The sequence below is a fragment of the Kalmanozyma brasiliensis genome (genome assembly GCF_000497045.1).
Source record: "Kalmanozyma brasiliensis GHG001 unplaced genomic scaffold PSEUBRA_SCAF23, whole genome shotgun sequence".
NCBI lineage: Eukaryota > Fungi > Basidiomycota > Ustilaginomycetes > Ustilaginales > Kalmanozyma > Kalmanozyma brasiliensis.
Window position 1 is genome coordinate 31,533 of NW_015961963.1, and position 13,083 is coordinate 44,615.

General features: G+C 56.4%; 5 protein-coding genes across 5 annotated transcripts; 3 read left to right on the forward strand and 2 right to left on the reverse strand.

Moving 5' to 3' along the window:
• Positions 1-366: 366 nt before the first annotated feature.
• PSEUBRA_003570 (SAM-dependent RNA methyltransferase, predicted) lies at positions 367-1,152 on the reverse strand (the record flags this gene model as incomplete). Its single annotated transcript, XM_016436666.1, has 1 exon — positions 367-1,152. One exon carries the CDS (start codon positions 1,150-1,152, stop codon positions 367-369), a length of 786 nt encoding a protein of 261 aa, XP_016291930.1.
• A 534-nt stretch (positions 1,153-1,686) lies between these two features.
• PSEUBRA_003571 (Glucosidase II beta subunit, N-terminal) lies at positions 1,687-3,533 on the forward strand (the record flags this gene model as incomplete). Its single annotated transcript, XM_016436657.1, has 2 exons — positions 1,687-1,798; positions 1,870-3,533. 2 exons carry the CDS (start codon positions 1,687-1,689, stop codon positions 3,531-3,533), a joined length of 1,776 nt encoding a protein of 591 aa, XP_016291931.1.
• A 308-nt stretch (positions 3,534-3,841) lies between these two features.
• PSEUBRA_003572 (Translation initiation factor IF6) lies at positions 3,842-4,582 on the reverse strand (the record flags this gene model as incomplete). Its single annotated transcript, XM_016436673.1, has 1 exon — positions 3,842-4,582. One exon carries the CDS (start codon positions 4,580-4,582, stop codon positions 3,842-3,844), a length of 741 nt encoding a protein of 246 aa, XP_016291932.1.
• A 577-nt stretch (positions 4,583-5,159) lies between these two features.
• PSEUBRA_003573 (Tim10/DDP family zinc finger) lies at positions 5,160-5,712 on the forward strand (the record flags this gene model as incomplete). Its single annotated transcript, XM_016436660.1, has 4 exons — positions 5,160-5,166; positions 5,259-5,413; positions 5,513-5,589; positions 5,679-5,712. 4 exons carry the CDS (start codon positions 5,160-5,162, stop codon positions 5,710-5,712), a joined length of 273 nt encoding a protein of 90 aa, XP_016291933.1.
• A 1,728-nt stretch (positions 5,713-7,440) lies between these two features.
• On the forward strand, positions 7,441-9,831 carry PSEUBRA_003574 (uncharacterized protein; the record flags this gene model as incomplete). The annotated part of the gene is made up of 1 exon (XM_059465099.1): positions 7,441-9,831. The coding sequence occupies one exon, from the start codon at positions 7,441-7,443 to the stop codon at positions 9,829-9,831; it is 2,391 nt and encodes a 796-aa protein (XP_059320606.1).
• Positions 9,832-13,083: the final 3,252 nt, after the last annotated feature.

Here is a 13,083-nt window from a genome sequence, read left to right on the forward strand (position 1 = left end):
AAGAAGGACAAGACAGGACGCCGACAAACCATCATATCACAATCCCAGCACAGCAACAGCATTTCCCCTCTTTCAACAGTGTATCACCATCTCCCCCAGATTCCCTCGCTGGCTCCACCCGGCGTTTTCCTTCCCCCTTTGCAATGGCATTTGTAGCATCGAGTGCATCGTGATTTGGCTCGCGGAGATGTGCTCTGAGGATGCGAACTTGTTCGAGCTCACGGTGACGCTGTTGAAGGGGCGACGTCGCTCGCGGCACTCCGGCCCACACAGTCGATGGCACGTTCCACACGGACTTCACACGCGCTGTTTCTATCGAGTGTCTATGATTGTATCAATGCGAATCTTTCGCGGGCGATTGACGCTTCAGAACTCGAAACTCCTCCCCAAATCCTTCTTGATCAGCTCCCTCATCCCGTCCGGCATGAGCGGCTGCTTTTCCCCACTCGCCAACGTCGCCCGTCCCTCATCGACCATATACCGGAAGGGCATCTCGACGCTCTCCCCCCTACCAAAGTGCAATTCGGGGTAGTTGACCCATTCCAGGCTCCCCTTTGCTTTTTCGACATCTCCCCATTGCACCTCTTGCGCCTTGGTGTCGTCCAGCGCCAGCACGAGGCCGTCTTCCACGCACCTCTTTGTTACGCCGAGCGCGGTGTCGGTGGTCATCTGCACGCCGCCGAGATGTCTTCCCGGGAAACCGAGTTGGCGCAGCGAGCTGGTACGATCTCTCGGTGGGTCGTCGCCGAGAATGCCGCCGTAGAGGAAGAAGTCGAAGGGTCCGCCTGCGTCGGCTGGCTTTGTGACGCTTTCGACCTTCCCTGCGTCGGTGATGGAGATAGCGAACGGCGCTTTGGGGTCCAACAAGCACACTTTGGACAGCGGCACCCCGCGCTGCTGCATCAGCGTCGTGATGCTCGCCGTGTGCAGCTCGAACGATGCTTGCTCTTGTGAGGTGGAGGAAGAGAGTTCCGTGCGGAGAGACTCGAGCGAGGCGTGCGAGAGCGAGGTAAAGTGAACGGTAGAGCCCGGTCCGACGAGCTGGAGCATATGACGGTACTCGAGCAGCGCCCAGGCGGGAAAGACGGAGGGCGCGGAGGGATCGTCCTCCTCCATATGCTCGATCACGTATTGTGGGCGGGCGGTGGACATGATTGCTGTGACCGGGCGACGCTGTTGACTAAGGTATGGTAAGGAGAGTGAGGAGCAGAAAGAACTTTTTTGTCGCCCTTTTTTTGCACCGGCGTTTTCTCCACAAATCCGATTTCCGACAACGCAATGCCACCTTGACCATGATCCATATACGCGGGTCACACCCCCTCACCTCCAATCCTCACCTTCAACGTCCCCTCATCTCATCTCCCAGCATCCCACGCAGCAGCTATGAAGTTGAAAGTCGGTTTGACAAGGGCGGAAAGGGCAAAGTGTTGATCTGGTGTTGTTCTCCTCCACCCCACGACCGCCGCGGCTGCTTAGCCCATTAAAATCCACAGCCAGATCGGGGGACCCAATCCCGATTTGCTGCGCCGCAATCTTCCAGCTGTGACTTCTTGAGCAAGGTGTGGATCAAGCACGAGCCAATTTCGCGTCCTTCCGACAGACACACAAGCTCTTTGTCCTTCATTCAAATCCGACACTCGACTCCTTTCCGCACCATCATCCTTCGCACACTCAGTCCATCAAAGCATGGTTCGTCTCAACCTCGCCGTGGCCGCTCTGGCAGCAGGCGCCATCTCGGCTTCCGCTTCTTCATCACAGCATGCCACCACCAAGCCATTGCGCGGTGTCGCTCCAGCAGGTACGTTCTTCCTCCTTTCTATTCATTGTCCGCGCATCTCATACTGATGCGGACTATCTTTTTATCAACAGACGCTGCCAAATATCAACCCATCAAGAACGCACAAGGACAAATGAGATGGAAATGCCTCGACGGATCCAAAGAGGTCGCCTGGTCCGCGGTCAACGACGACTATTGCGATTGCCCAGACGGATCCGACGAACCAGGCACCTCGGCCTGCCCTAACTCCACCTTCTACTGCGCCAACACCGGCCACATCCCAGCCTCCATTCGCTCGAGTCGTGTCGACGATGGCATCTGCGACCCCGAATGCTGCGACGGCACCGACGAGTCCGATGGCAAAGTCCACTGTCCCAATCGATGCGAAAAGGTCGGCAAGGAGCACCGCAAGAGGACCACCGAGCTCGAGAACCTACGCAGAGCAGGAGGCAAGATCCGCGACAAGTACATCGCAGACGGCCGCAAGGAGAAGGAGAACCTCGAAGCAGAGATTGCCAAGCTCGAGATAGAGGTACAGGTGGCTACCGAGAACGAGGCCCGCTTGAAGCAGGAGTTGGCCCGCGCAGAGACCTCGGATAAGGCTGTCATCGACGCGAAGATCAAGACGCCGCTCTATGCCAAGCTCACCAATCGACAGCAGGCCATCAAGACGCTACAAGACAAGAATGCCGCACTCAAAGCCGAGCTCGAGACCCTCACGCTCTTGCTCGATGACTTGGCCAAGGGCTACAACCCAAACTACCAGGACATGGCCGTCAAAGGTGCTGTCGTCGCGTACAAGGAGTGGCGCGGGATCGCCGCAGGTGATGTCAAGCAAGAAGCCGACACAGCCGAGCCCAACAACATTGACCAGCTCGCCGGGGAGAACACCAAGCTCAGCGAGCTCCTTGATGAGGGTGATTGGCCCTCTGACAAGCTTACCGCTCTGATCAGCGAAGACGTGCTCGATATCATGGACGGCGGCCTAGCAGGTGCCGGCATCGACAAGCGGGTATCCGCCACGGAATCCGACGGCGGGCTGCTCTTCCGTATTCACGAGTACATGCCCGATCAGCTCGTCCCCTACTTCGAAGCCATGGTCGACACGCTTCTCGACGTGCTCATCAAAGCCAATGTCATCACCGACGTCAAGCGCATGCGACCCAAGTCGACCTCTTCTTCGTCATCGACCACCGACGAGCCCGAGAACGTCTCTGCCGCTCGTCGCGCGCACACCGACGCAGCCAACCACCTCTCTCGCACCACGCACGACCTCTCGACGCGCAAGAACAAGCTCTCCGACTTTTCCTCGCGCTACGGCCGCCAAGCCGAGTTCAAAGCGCTCGAGTCCAAGTGCTTCTCCAAGGACATGGGCGAGTACACGTACGAGTACTGCTTCTTCGGTCGGGCTACGCAGATCCCCAACAACGGCGGTGCGCAGATCTCGCTCGGCAGCTTTACCAACTTCAACCCCAAAAACGACCGCAAGCCGGAGGAGGACGAGTTCTGGTTGCAGCAGATGTATGCGCGTGGGCAAAAGTGCTGGAATGGCCCTGAGAGGAGCGCTATTGTGGATCTCGAGTGCGGGGTGGAAAACAAGGTGCTGGACGTGTTTGAGGCGGAGAAGTGTATCTATTCGATCAAGGTGGCGACTCCGGCGGTGTGCTTCCCTCCCGCATCGGCAAGGGAGCAGGCGCAGAAGCAGCAGGGAGAAAAGGAGGGAGCTGCTGGACAGCCGGTCAAGGACGAACTCTGAGACGAACACTGTTGTACAGCAGGCAATTCACATAAACCTCACCCACACCGTCCTCGGCTGTCTTGTGTGGTCTCTTCGATTGGATTGCCGCGATGCGCGATGCAGGTGAGTTGCGCAGGTCGCGGCGAGGCCAGCCTGCGATTGAACTCACTTATTCACTCAACTTCAGTGGATCCATCATGCCCTGGCGGGACACAGCCAGCTCGTTTGAGCGATTCGTCCCGATGGAAGATGGTATTTTGGTGCGAGTGAGTACGCCGCCTAACAAAGTGTGCAATGGTATTACAGATGATGCGTGAAGACTTCGATCAAGCATAGGTATCCACCAATGCATCGCGCAACTCGTTGACGGTGTCACCGCCGTTCTGTGCGCCTGTGAGCTTGAAGACGCTCTCAATGACGCTGATCTCGGTCGCCGTTGCGTCGGTTCCACAGAAGGCGGCAAAGTCGTTGACGACCAGGCCGGCGCCGATGAGATCCGAACCGCGGTTGACGGTTCCTGCTACGAGGGGCACTTGCAAGAGCGACGACAGCTCGTCCTGGTCCTGCAGCGAGGTTCGTGGGTGAGTGAGGGCGCCTTGGTTGGAAATGGCCGAGTAGGACCCGACGAGGACATTGTCACCGACGGTCTGACGGAAGACTTCGACCTTGAGCACGTCGGCGATGATCTCTTCGGTTTCGCGGTCGAGATCCGGGTGGACGAGCGCGACGTAGTCGTTGCATGCAATGACGTTGCCTAGCGCCGAGAGACGCTCCTCGACGCGCTGGATGGCCACGGCTTCCGGCAACGAGTTTCTCAAGTGTTGAAGCTCCTGATCGGTGGTTGTGGAGGGAACTAGGAGACCGTGACGGTTGCCGACGGTGAGGCGCCCGACGAGACGCGTACCTGCGATGGAGCAGTGGACGACAGGGATGACATCGGCAAGCTCGGCCTCAAAGGTGGAGTAGAAGTTGGCACTGCCGCCGATGGCGACGAGACAGTAGGCGTTGGTGAGACGCGCAAAGACGCCGATCTCGGACGAGTTTTCGAACTGGCAACGGACAGCCATGATGGGAGTGGTGGTGGTGGGAGTAGCGGTTATAGTAGCGGTGAGGGTCAACGTGGGAACTTCGAAAGGGGGAGGCGTTTGACTACGTGTGTATCGTACTGCTGTTGAGCGTTAGGATGGGTTCTCGAATTGAGGTACGGATGACGATGGCAGCTTATATGGACGATGAATGCCCGAAGAAAGTGTTGTTGAAGCTGAGTTTCTGTCTGGGAAAGAGGTGGAGAAAATCCTTCTTGTCGCTGCACCTTTGCGTAGGAAACCCTGCTGACTAAGCTAAGAAACCCGGAACTCGCCCATCCGCCGATTCAATATTCAGAGTCAAGAGCGAGTCATTTTGGAAAGGCAGCGTGTGACTGTGACTTTGACTGGGAATGACACTCGGATCTCGGAGTGAGTTGGGCGACGGAGAAGTGCGCGAGTGCTTTTTCGTTTGGAAAAGTTGCTCAACACCACCCAACAGTCTCGACAGGATCCATCTCGACCCAAGGCTTCGGCAATCTATCCTCACCTCGGCTTCTCAGAACAACTCTCCCCCGGCCCGAAACACTCCAGCGAGCAAGCCGACAACATAGCAATCATGGATCGTGAGTCATTCATCGGCACAGCACCATCCGAGCATGCGCCGACCGTCCACTGACCCATGGCAATCTGTTACGCTTTTCGCCCTTTGGCACAGTCTCGGGGCTTTCATCGTCGGAGCAGCAGGCTATGACGCGCATCATTGAGCAGAAGCAGATGAAGGACTTCCTCAAGCTGTACACGGGCCTGGTGGAGCGCTGCTTCGAGTCGTGCTGCAACGACTTCACTTCCAAAACGCTCAGCACAAAAGAGGTGAGTTGGCCTCGACGACCCTGAAGCAAGGACACTGCTCACCGCTGCTTTGCGAATCAAGCTGACTGATTATCATCTCCCCTTCATTGCGACGCACAGGACACATGCGTGGCCAACTGCATTCAGAAGTTCCTCAAGCACTCGGAGCGCATCGGCGCACGATTCGGTGAAGAAAAGTAGGTAGACAGTGCCGATCGTGCCGGGCTGAAGATCCAAGTAGCAAGTGTTGCTGACTTCGCGCCTCTCTATTCTCTTTGATGAACAGTGCCAAGATGATGGCGCAGCAGCAGAACAAGTGATGGACGCAGTCCACGAACCAGCATTGCAATCGCACCTCTCTGGATGACCGATTCAATCTTGCTTGTTCTCGTGATCATCTGCTTGCTGAACACGGTCGCGTGAATGTTGGAAGATCGTGTCGGAAGAAGTCTTTTGGAAAGGGTCTCTCTCGATGGTCAAGGATGAAGCTGGATCGGCTTGGGATCGGACCAGCTGAGACACGCAGATCGATCGGGCATGGGTCTACGACGAGTAGATGATGCGCAGACAAAGCCACCGGATTGAGATTAGTCTTGGCAGCAACTCGGCAAGCCACGGCGGCCTTACCTTGATCGACAGCTATTGCTCGGAGATATCAGTGAATCGGTCGCGCTGCATTTTGTATGTTGAGCTGACTAGGACGTGAGCTCAGACGCCTTGAGCCGAAGCTGTCGACGGTGGAGACCGAGAAAGTGATTCATAGTGCACGACAGGTCCAGAGGCCCGCATCGACAAGGGCGGCTATCGAAAAGAAGGAACAGGTGATGGACAGCTGATCGTCTGAGTTTGGTTGCGATGCCAAAGGCCGGTGTTGGATAGTACCGTATTCGGTCTGGCGGATTGGCAAGCGCGATTGATCTTCTGACGGGCGGATGGCGGGATGTTATTCCGACCGAGAACGGGTTTGTTTTGTGGCTTGTGGTCTCGCATCATTGAAGCGGGTAAGAACAACAACAGATGGAGAGGGTTCTGGGCCGTCTGGCAGACAAAGAGAGACACGGGATCTTATCCGGGACGGCCAGCCAAATTTGACGTTTGTTTTTCAAGTCGCGCTGCCCCCACGCGCCGAATTGTAGGATCAACACTGCAGATCAAATTGGCTCATTCGGGATGGCGAAGACCCTGTGCACCATCGTTTCACAGTCCGCTACCGACCAAGCGGAGGACGAAGCGAAACTCGGCCTCTTGCAAGCCGGAATGCATGCTCAGCCTCGATGGCTAGCACCTTGCTCAGCTACAGTATAGCACCCCATTTCATAAGAACGAAAGTGTTTGGTCGATTCTACAGTGACTTAGCGCCTGTCGCTATGCTAACCGAGCCGAGCCGATGTCGATCCTTTCTGCACATTCAAAAGCGGATTCCGCCAGCATCAATCGCCCTGCATGGAAAATCGCCTTTTTAAAATTTAATCTTTGGTTCGTGGCTCGGAGAGCTTCGAAGGATGCATGGCCGAGCTGCAGCTTGAGCTCGCCTCTTGTTCCTTGACAGGCTGCTGCTCCCGTGCAAACACCTTCCACGCAGCCGCGCAATGTCGATCTGTCTTGGCGCTGATGCTACTGCCACTTTACCGCAGCCGAACGCATGGTCCAGAACTTTCTCTAAGTTACTGTATCACTTCGTTCGCCATACGTTCCCATTGTCAGACAGCCGCTGCTGGCCACACACATGCTCCCCTCCCCTCGCTCAAATCCGCAATACAATGCTGCCTCGCTGCTCACTCCATCAAGCTAGCCGCTCGACCCTACCTCTTGCTTTGTTTCATCCATCTTCATCTGCGCGTCTCTCCATACCCACCTCGCTTACCGCTTCCCACCAGCGCTCTCCTCCTATCGCTCAGGTGCAGTCTTGGCTAACTCGAACCTCGTAGCCATTGACATACACATCCCTTCATCGCTCCAATCCCTTGTCGACCTCTCATAACGAGTTATAACATGCCAACATCGTTCTCTTGAAGGCGGCACTCCCCTTCCTACCGCTCTTCGCCGTCATGCTACGCCTCGCCTGGCTCACGCTCGCCAGCGCGCTGCTGTTGGCAGTGCTGACTCCCTTGGTCGTTGCTCTCCCTTTCATCCCGATATCTGCAAACTACATCGAGGCCTTCCAGGCTCGCTTCGACCCTCGCCCCGTCCAGCCTCAGCGTCGCTACATCACCACCTTCACCGCGCCTACAGGCTTTCGTTACTCGTGGGGCATTGATGGATATCGCGTGTCTTATGGCACCTCTTCCGGTCAGTACATCTCTCGCTCCGCCATTCCAAATGCGATCAAAGTCGACCAGAACGCCGTCAACTCGTGCGGTGCCCTCTGCAGAAGAAGCTCGAGATGCAACTTCTTCCATCCCGTCGAGATGAGCGGCAGCTCAGAAGGCAACGTCATCTGCGCCCTCTTCACCGCAAAGCAGAGCAAGTCAAACGCCATCTACGACGCAGGTCCCGGCACTACCGGTGGCTTTGTCGTGTCCGCCTATGGCTTCAGTCGTAACATCGCTACCGCCGACAGCGTCGCCACGTCTTCCACTGCCAGACCCACCACTTCCACCACAAGTAGGTTTACCACTACCACCTCGAGCAGGCGCACCACTACCACCTCTAGCAGGCGCAGCACCACCACCTCAAGCAGAATCGCCACTACCACCTCCACCAGGAGAACCACTACCACATCATCCACCAGGCCTGCCACCACCACCTCGTCTCGCCTCACTACCGCTACCTCCTCCAGGTCGACTTCGACCACCTCGAGCAGGCTCCCCACCACCACATCCTCCAGAACCACCTCAGCCACATCTAGCAAGCCACTCACGACCACATCGTCCAGGGCAACTACCACTTCCTCTACCAGAGCCGCCACCACGACTTCCATCCGCACCACCACGTCTTCCTCCAGCAGGGCTAGTGCAACCACGTCGAGCAAGCTCACTACAAGCACATCAACCAAGCCAGCCACGACGACCACGTCGTCCACTGGAGCAACTACAACCATCTCCTCGTCTAGTAAGGCAGCTACGACCACTTCCTCGTCCAGCAGAGCCAGTAGTACCACATCCTCGTCTAGCAAGGCCACCACGAGCACCTCTTTGAGCTCTAGCGCGCAAAGCACCAGCAGAAGCACCAGCATTGCCTCCTCTTCCACCTCCTCGAGGACGTTCGCGTCTTCCACCTCCAGTGGGGTAGGCTCCGCAAGCTCCGCTTCGCAGACCTCCTCCGCGCCGACCACATCTGCCAGCGCTCCGGTGCCCCCGACTGCGACCATCGACTCGCTGTCTTCGGGTTCAGCGACCAACACAACAACAATGACAACAACCACTACTGCAGCTCCGACCCCCACCGGGCCTCCGCCTCCTCCTGCCGGCGCCACCTTGGTCCAATTCCAGCCATGCAACGGTATCAACGCCACTGTTCCCATGTTGGTCAACAAAAACTACCCAATCAACGGCTCCACCTCTGCCACCACCGTCTGGATCTCTCAGCACGGTGCCTCTCGCAACTTCGAAGACTACTTCCGATCTGTCCGCAACGTCGTTGGCGATCTCGGCGTCATAATTGCTCCCAATTTCTATGCCTCCTTCGACCGGGGCAGGCAGTACAACAGAACCACCAATTTGGCGTGGAACAGCAACGACTGGGGCGATGGCGCCGACGCTGTCGCCCCTGCCAACATTTCCGCCTGCTCGTCGTTCGACGTCTACGATGCGCTCCTCGCTCAACTCGCCGACAAATCCAAATTCCCCTCCCTCACCCAGATCTTCATCGTCGCCCACTCGGCAGGCTCCGCCATGATGACCAAATACGGTGTCCTCAATCCTTCCACCGGTGCCAGGTTCGTGCTCGCCAATGCGCCCACGATGCCTTACTTCACACTCGTACGACCCAACTCGACCGAGAACTGCACCTCCTACGACAACTGGGCTTACGGCTTCAGCAGTCCCGTGCCACGTTACGTTGCTGCTCGTGCTCCGGATCGTGAGTCTGCCTTCCGCAGCTGGATCGGCCAGGACCTAACTTTCATGACCGGGGACCTCGACACCTACTCTCGTGACTTCAGTGGCGACCAGGGCTGCCAGGCGCGGGCGCAGGGAGGCTTGAATCGTCGCGACCGTGGCTACGCTTGGTGGGCCTACCTCAACCTCATCGGCGGCACCTCGACCAACGTCACCGCCTTCTACGGCTACGACTCGTTCACCAATCAGAGCGTCACTAGCCTCAACCCGCCCAAGTTTGGCGCCAGGCAGTGCACCGTCGACGGCGTCGCTCACGATAATTATGGCATGTTCGCCAGCGACTGCGGTCGGGCCGCTCTCATGGGCAATGCCACCCTTCCTCCCGATCCGGGTCCGTTGAGGCCTTACGAGGATGAAGAAGAAGAACAGTACCACGAATGAGGACGCAGTCCTCGGAGCGGGTCTCGTCCTCTTTCTCATCGCTTTCATTGGGTTCCTTGTCACCGTCCTTGTGCACGCTGCTTCTGCGTGCTTGTATTTTCATAGATTGGCCTCGCCGGACCGCTTGCGTGGCCCGGTTCGATGGTCGCATGCAATACCTGTTTCATATCGCATACTTTTGTCCCGCTCGTGTGGGTCGTTGTGAAGCCTGAGTCTGAAGACACTCAAGCGTACACTGTTCCCTCGACTTCTTGCAACAACAAATGTGGAGTCATCAACAAGTATCGTCGCATATTCACGGGTCGTCGCATATTCACGGGTCGGTCCGCCTCCAGGATAGCCTCCAGCTGCGGCGTGCGCGCGCTTGTCTGATCGCTGGCAGAAGCTGCTGTTGTCTATGCGTGTCTGAACGGATGCCAGGTCGTCTCTCTGGTCGCCTCACACCCACTAACGTCGCTGTCTCGTTTACCGCGTTCGTGAATCGTCGACGAAGTGACGTCCCGGAGACCTGACAAGCCCCTGTGGCTCCATTCCCGCCCCTTCAGCACGTTTCTTGCCTACTTCTCCTCGCTTCAAAATGTGCCACCCGCTGAGCTGCAGCATGAACGAGTCCGACAATAGAGCATGGGCCTCACTATTCGATTATGAAATCATGCTGCTGCTGGGTCAAGACTAGCGACCCTGTCCACGACCATCTGGTGGCACCACATGCCAAGCGGCCATGCGCATTACAGATGGCGATGCTCACTAACAAGCTCAGTATCCCCACTCATCAGTGATGGCCGAGTCGACATGTACGCATGGTGACGATGATGTCAGCCTGTGATCGCAGGAGGATGGTCGAGTTGCGAACGCCTAACCACTGACTTAAATTAGCGCAGCTGGTGACGCTCAATTTTTGTGACCTCCTTTCTTCATGACCTGTGGCCAAGTTCTTCCACAAAACATATTTTTGATACGTAATTTTGCGTCGAAGTTTCGACTTCGCAGATGTCTGCAGCGAGCAGCTTGGCGACAACTCGGGCATCTTTTTACCTGGATCAATTTAAAAATGGATGCTCTGCGTTGATTATGCAGGCAAATCCCTTTAATTTCTCGCGTTTTGTGTCACAATGATCAAAGGTCTTTGCGTCGATTAACATTTTGATGCCTTCAAAGTCCTTTTTTTGGACTCTTGCGATTTTTTCGACAGGCTTAACGCCAATTTGTGTCGCAACACCATCGTTCTGACCGGAACACTGTTGCAAAAATAATGTCTACGTCGATAAAAGAAGCAGGTGAATCGTAATTTTCCGCCGGAGTTGTCATTTTCCTGTCAGATGTGCTCACTGAACAGGCAGAAAGCAACGACGTTTGTATTTTGTAGAGAAGTTGCGCGGTCGACAACGACGGCCAGCTGCGAATTAGACACATACGAGATTGACCGCTTTGCTTGATGGTCTGCCGAACGCAATACGGCCAGTCACACGTGATATCGTTACGGAACAGGAGGGGTGTGGTCTTTGCTCGTCTTGATCATGGCGAGGTTCGAGGCTCATGCCGATTCGCTCCGGACAGACCAACTCTAGCGGCAGACGACGGATAGGAGCCTTTCGCACACCGAGGGAGCACGGAAGGACAGCCTCCGAGATGACGACAATCAGGACGACGGATCTCGAAGAGATAGGAAGCAGGACTTGATTGGCGTCGAGGCAGAAAGGTCTGTGTTGCAACTAAAAGGGGACGAATCTTGGCCGAGTGTGGCGAATCTTAGGCTGATGTCTTGAGTGAGGCTGATGTGATGAATGAGGCTAGATGGCGAGCAGATGAGGAGACGAGATACAGCGGCGTGGAGTCCGCTCTGACGAGGCATCTGTCCAGCTTTCTCATGGCACGAAAGCGAGCGCACGCACGATCGCGAACCAGCTCGTCGACTCGCTCTCTTGGTATAGCCTAGCTGCACGGAATGAACAAGACGTTCGATGGAAGTGAGTTTAGGATGTGGTACTGGCTTTGCTCTTCGTGGCGACCAATGAGTCTTCGGTGTGGACTTGGGCGGCCTGTTGGGCAGATCTGCGAAGGCAACACTCCGGCACGCGCGGACGGTAAGGGGGCCCAAATGGTCAATCGAAGGCCGACACACGCGAATTTGGTCCTAGGCAGAGAGTACGCAGACAAAAGCACGAGGGGCGGCGCGGCTACGCATGTCGACGTGCAATGAGCTCGCTATATTGGCCTCTTCGTTGAGGTCATATTGGCTCGTGGAGCCAAGGCGAGCGGCTTGGCGGAACTGGACGGCTCGTCGGAAGAAGATTGATACTGGTATGGCAGACAAACTGACGTTCAGAGAATGGTTCAACTTGCTTACAGCGGCGCGCCGCGACCGAGTCACATACGAGGTCAACACACTCGGCGTGATGCCGAGCTGACAATATGTCGCGTTGCTGCAAGCCGGCGTTTTCGCCGATCTTGTTCTCAGCAGAGCTGCACCCTTTTGGTGGCGAGAAGCTACAGCGGAAAAGTGCTTGTTCCTCTTGACAGGTCTTGACAGGGCTCGGAAAATGAAAGCGGAATTCCGCGGTCAGGGCGGTTGCTGGACGTGGACCAGTCTGGCTCGGCTTGGTCTTAAGCAATCGGAGCTTGGGCAGCACGCCCTCGGCGCTGGCTATGGTGTTCCGGAAGAGCTTAGAGCCGAGCAGCCTGCCGTTACTTCTGGCCAGCCAATGTCGAGCGTCAAACGGCAAGAAGGATGAAATGGGACGTTCAATGTCAGAGTGGTTCGAGCGAGTCAGACCGCCGGATGATAGCTGTTGCCGAGGATTGGCGACCAAAAACGAGTGGTTGCCAGCAAAACTGTGGCTCGGACGCGTGGACATGCAAATTGCGCACAGAACAATGGAGCTCTACCCCAGCATTCGGAGAGCTTGCAGCGCAGAACAGATGCTGCGTGTGAATAGAAGTACAGCTGCAGTCGATTCGGAAGACTCCAGAGAACGATACAGCTGACGGAGCGCACCATGGCGGTGGCCAGGGACAGATGGAAGAAGGGTGCAGCGGGCCCTCGCTCACTGCTCCGCCGAGGAGCCGGTCAACTTTTGGGAGTGAGACAGAGTCCTAAATTCTGAGATGACGACCTGGTCGCTTTGCCAGCAGACTTTTCAAACAGCGACGCGGACGTGCGCCTGCAAAATGCGTTGCTCTCACGGTAGAATGGAGGCAGCCGCCTTTCTTGCTATCGACTGAAACGCAGAGCATCGTTGAGATCTAATGACA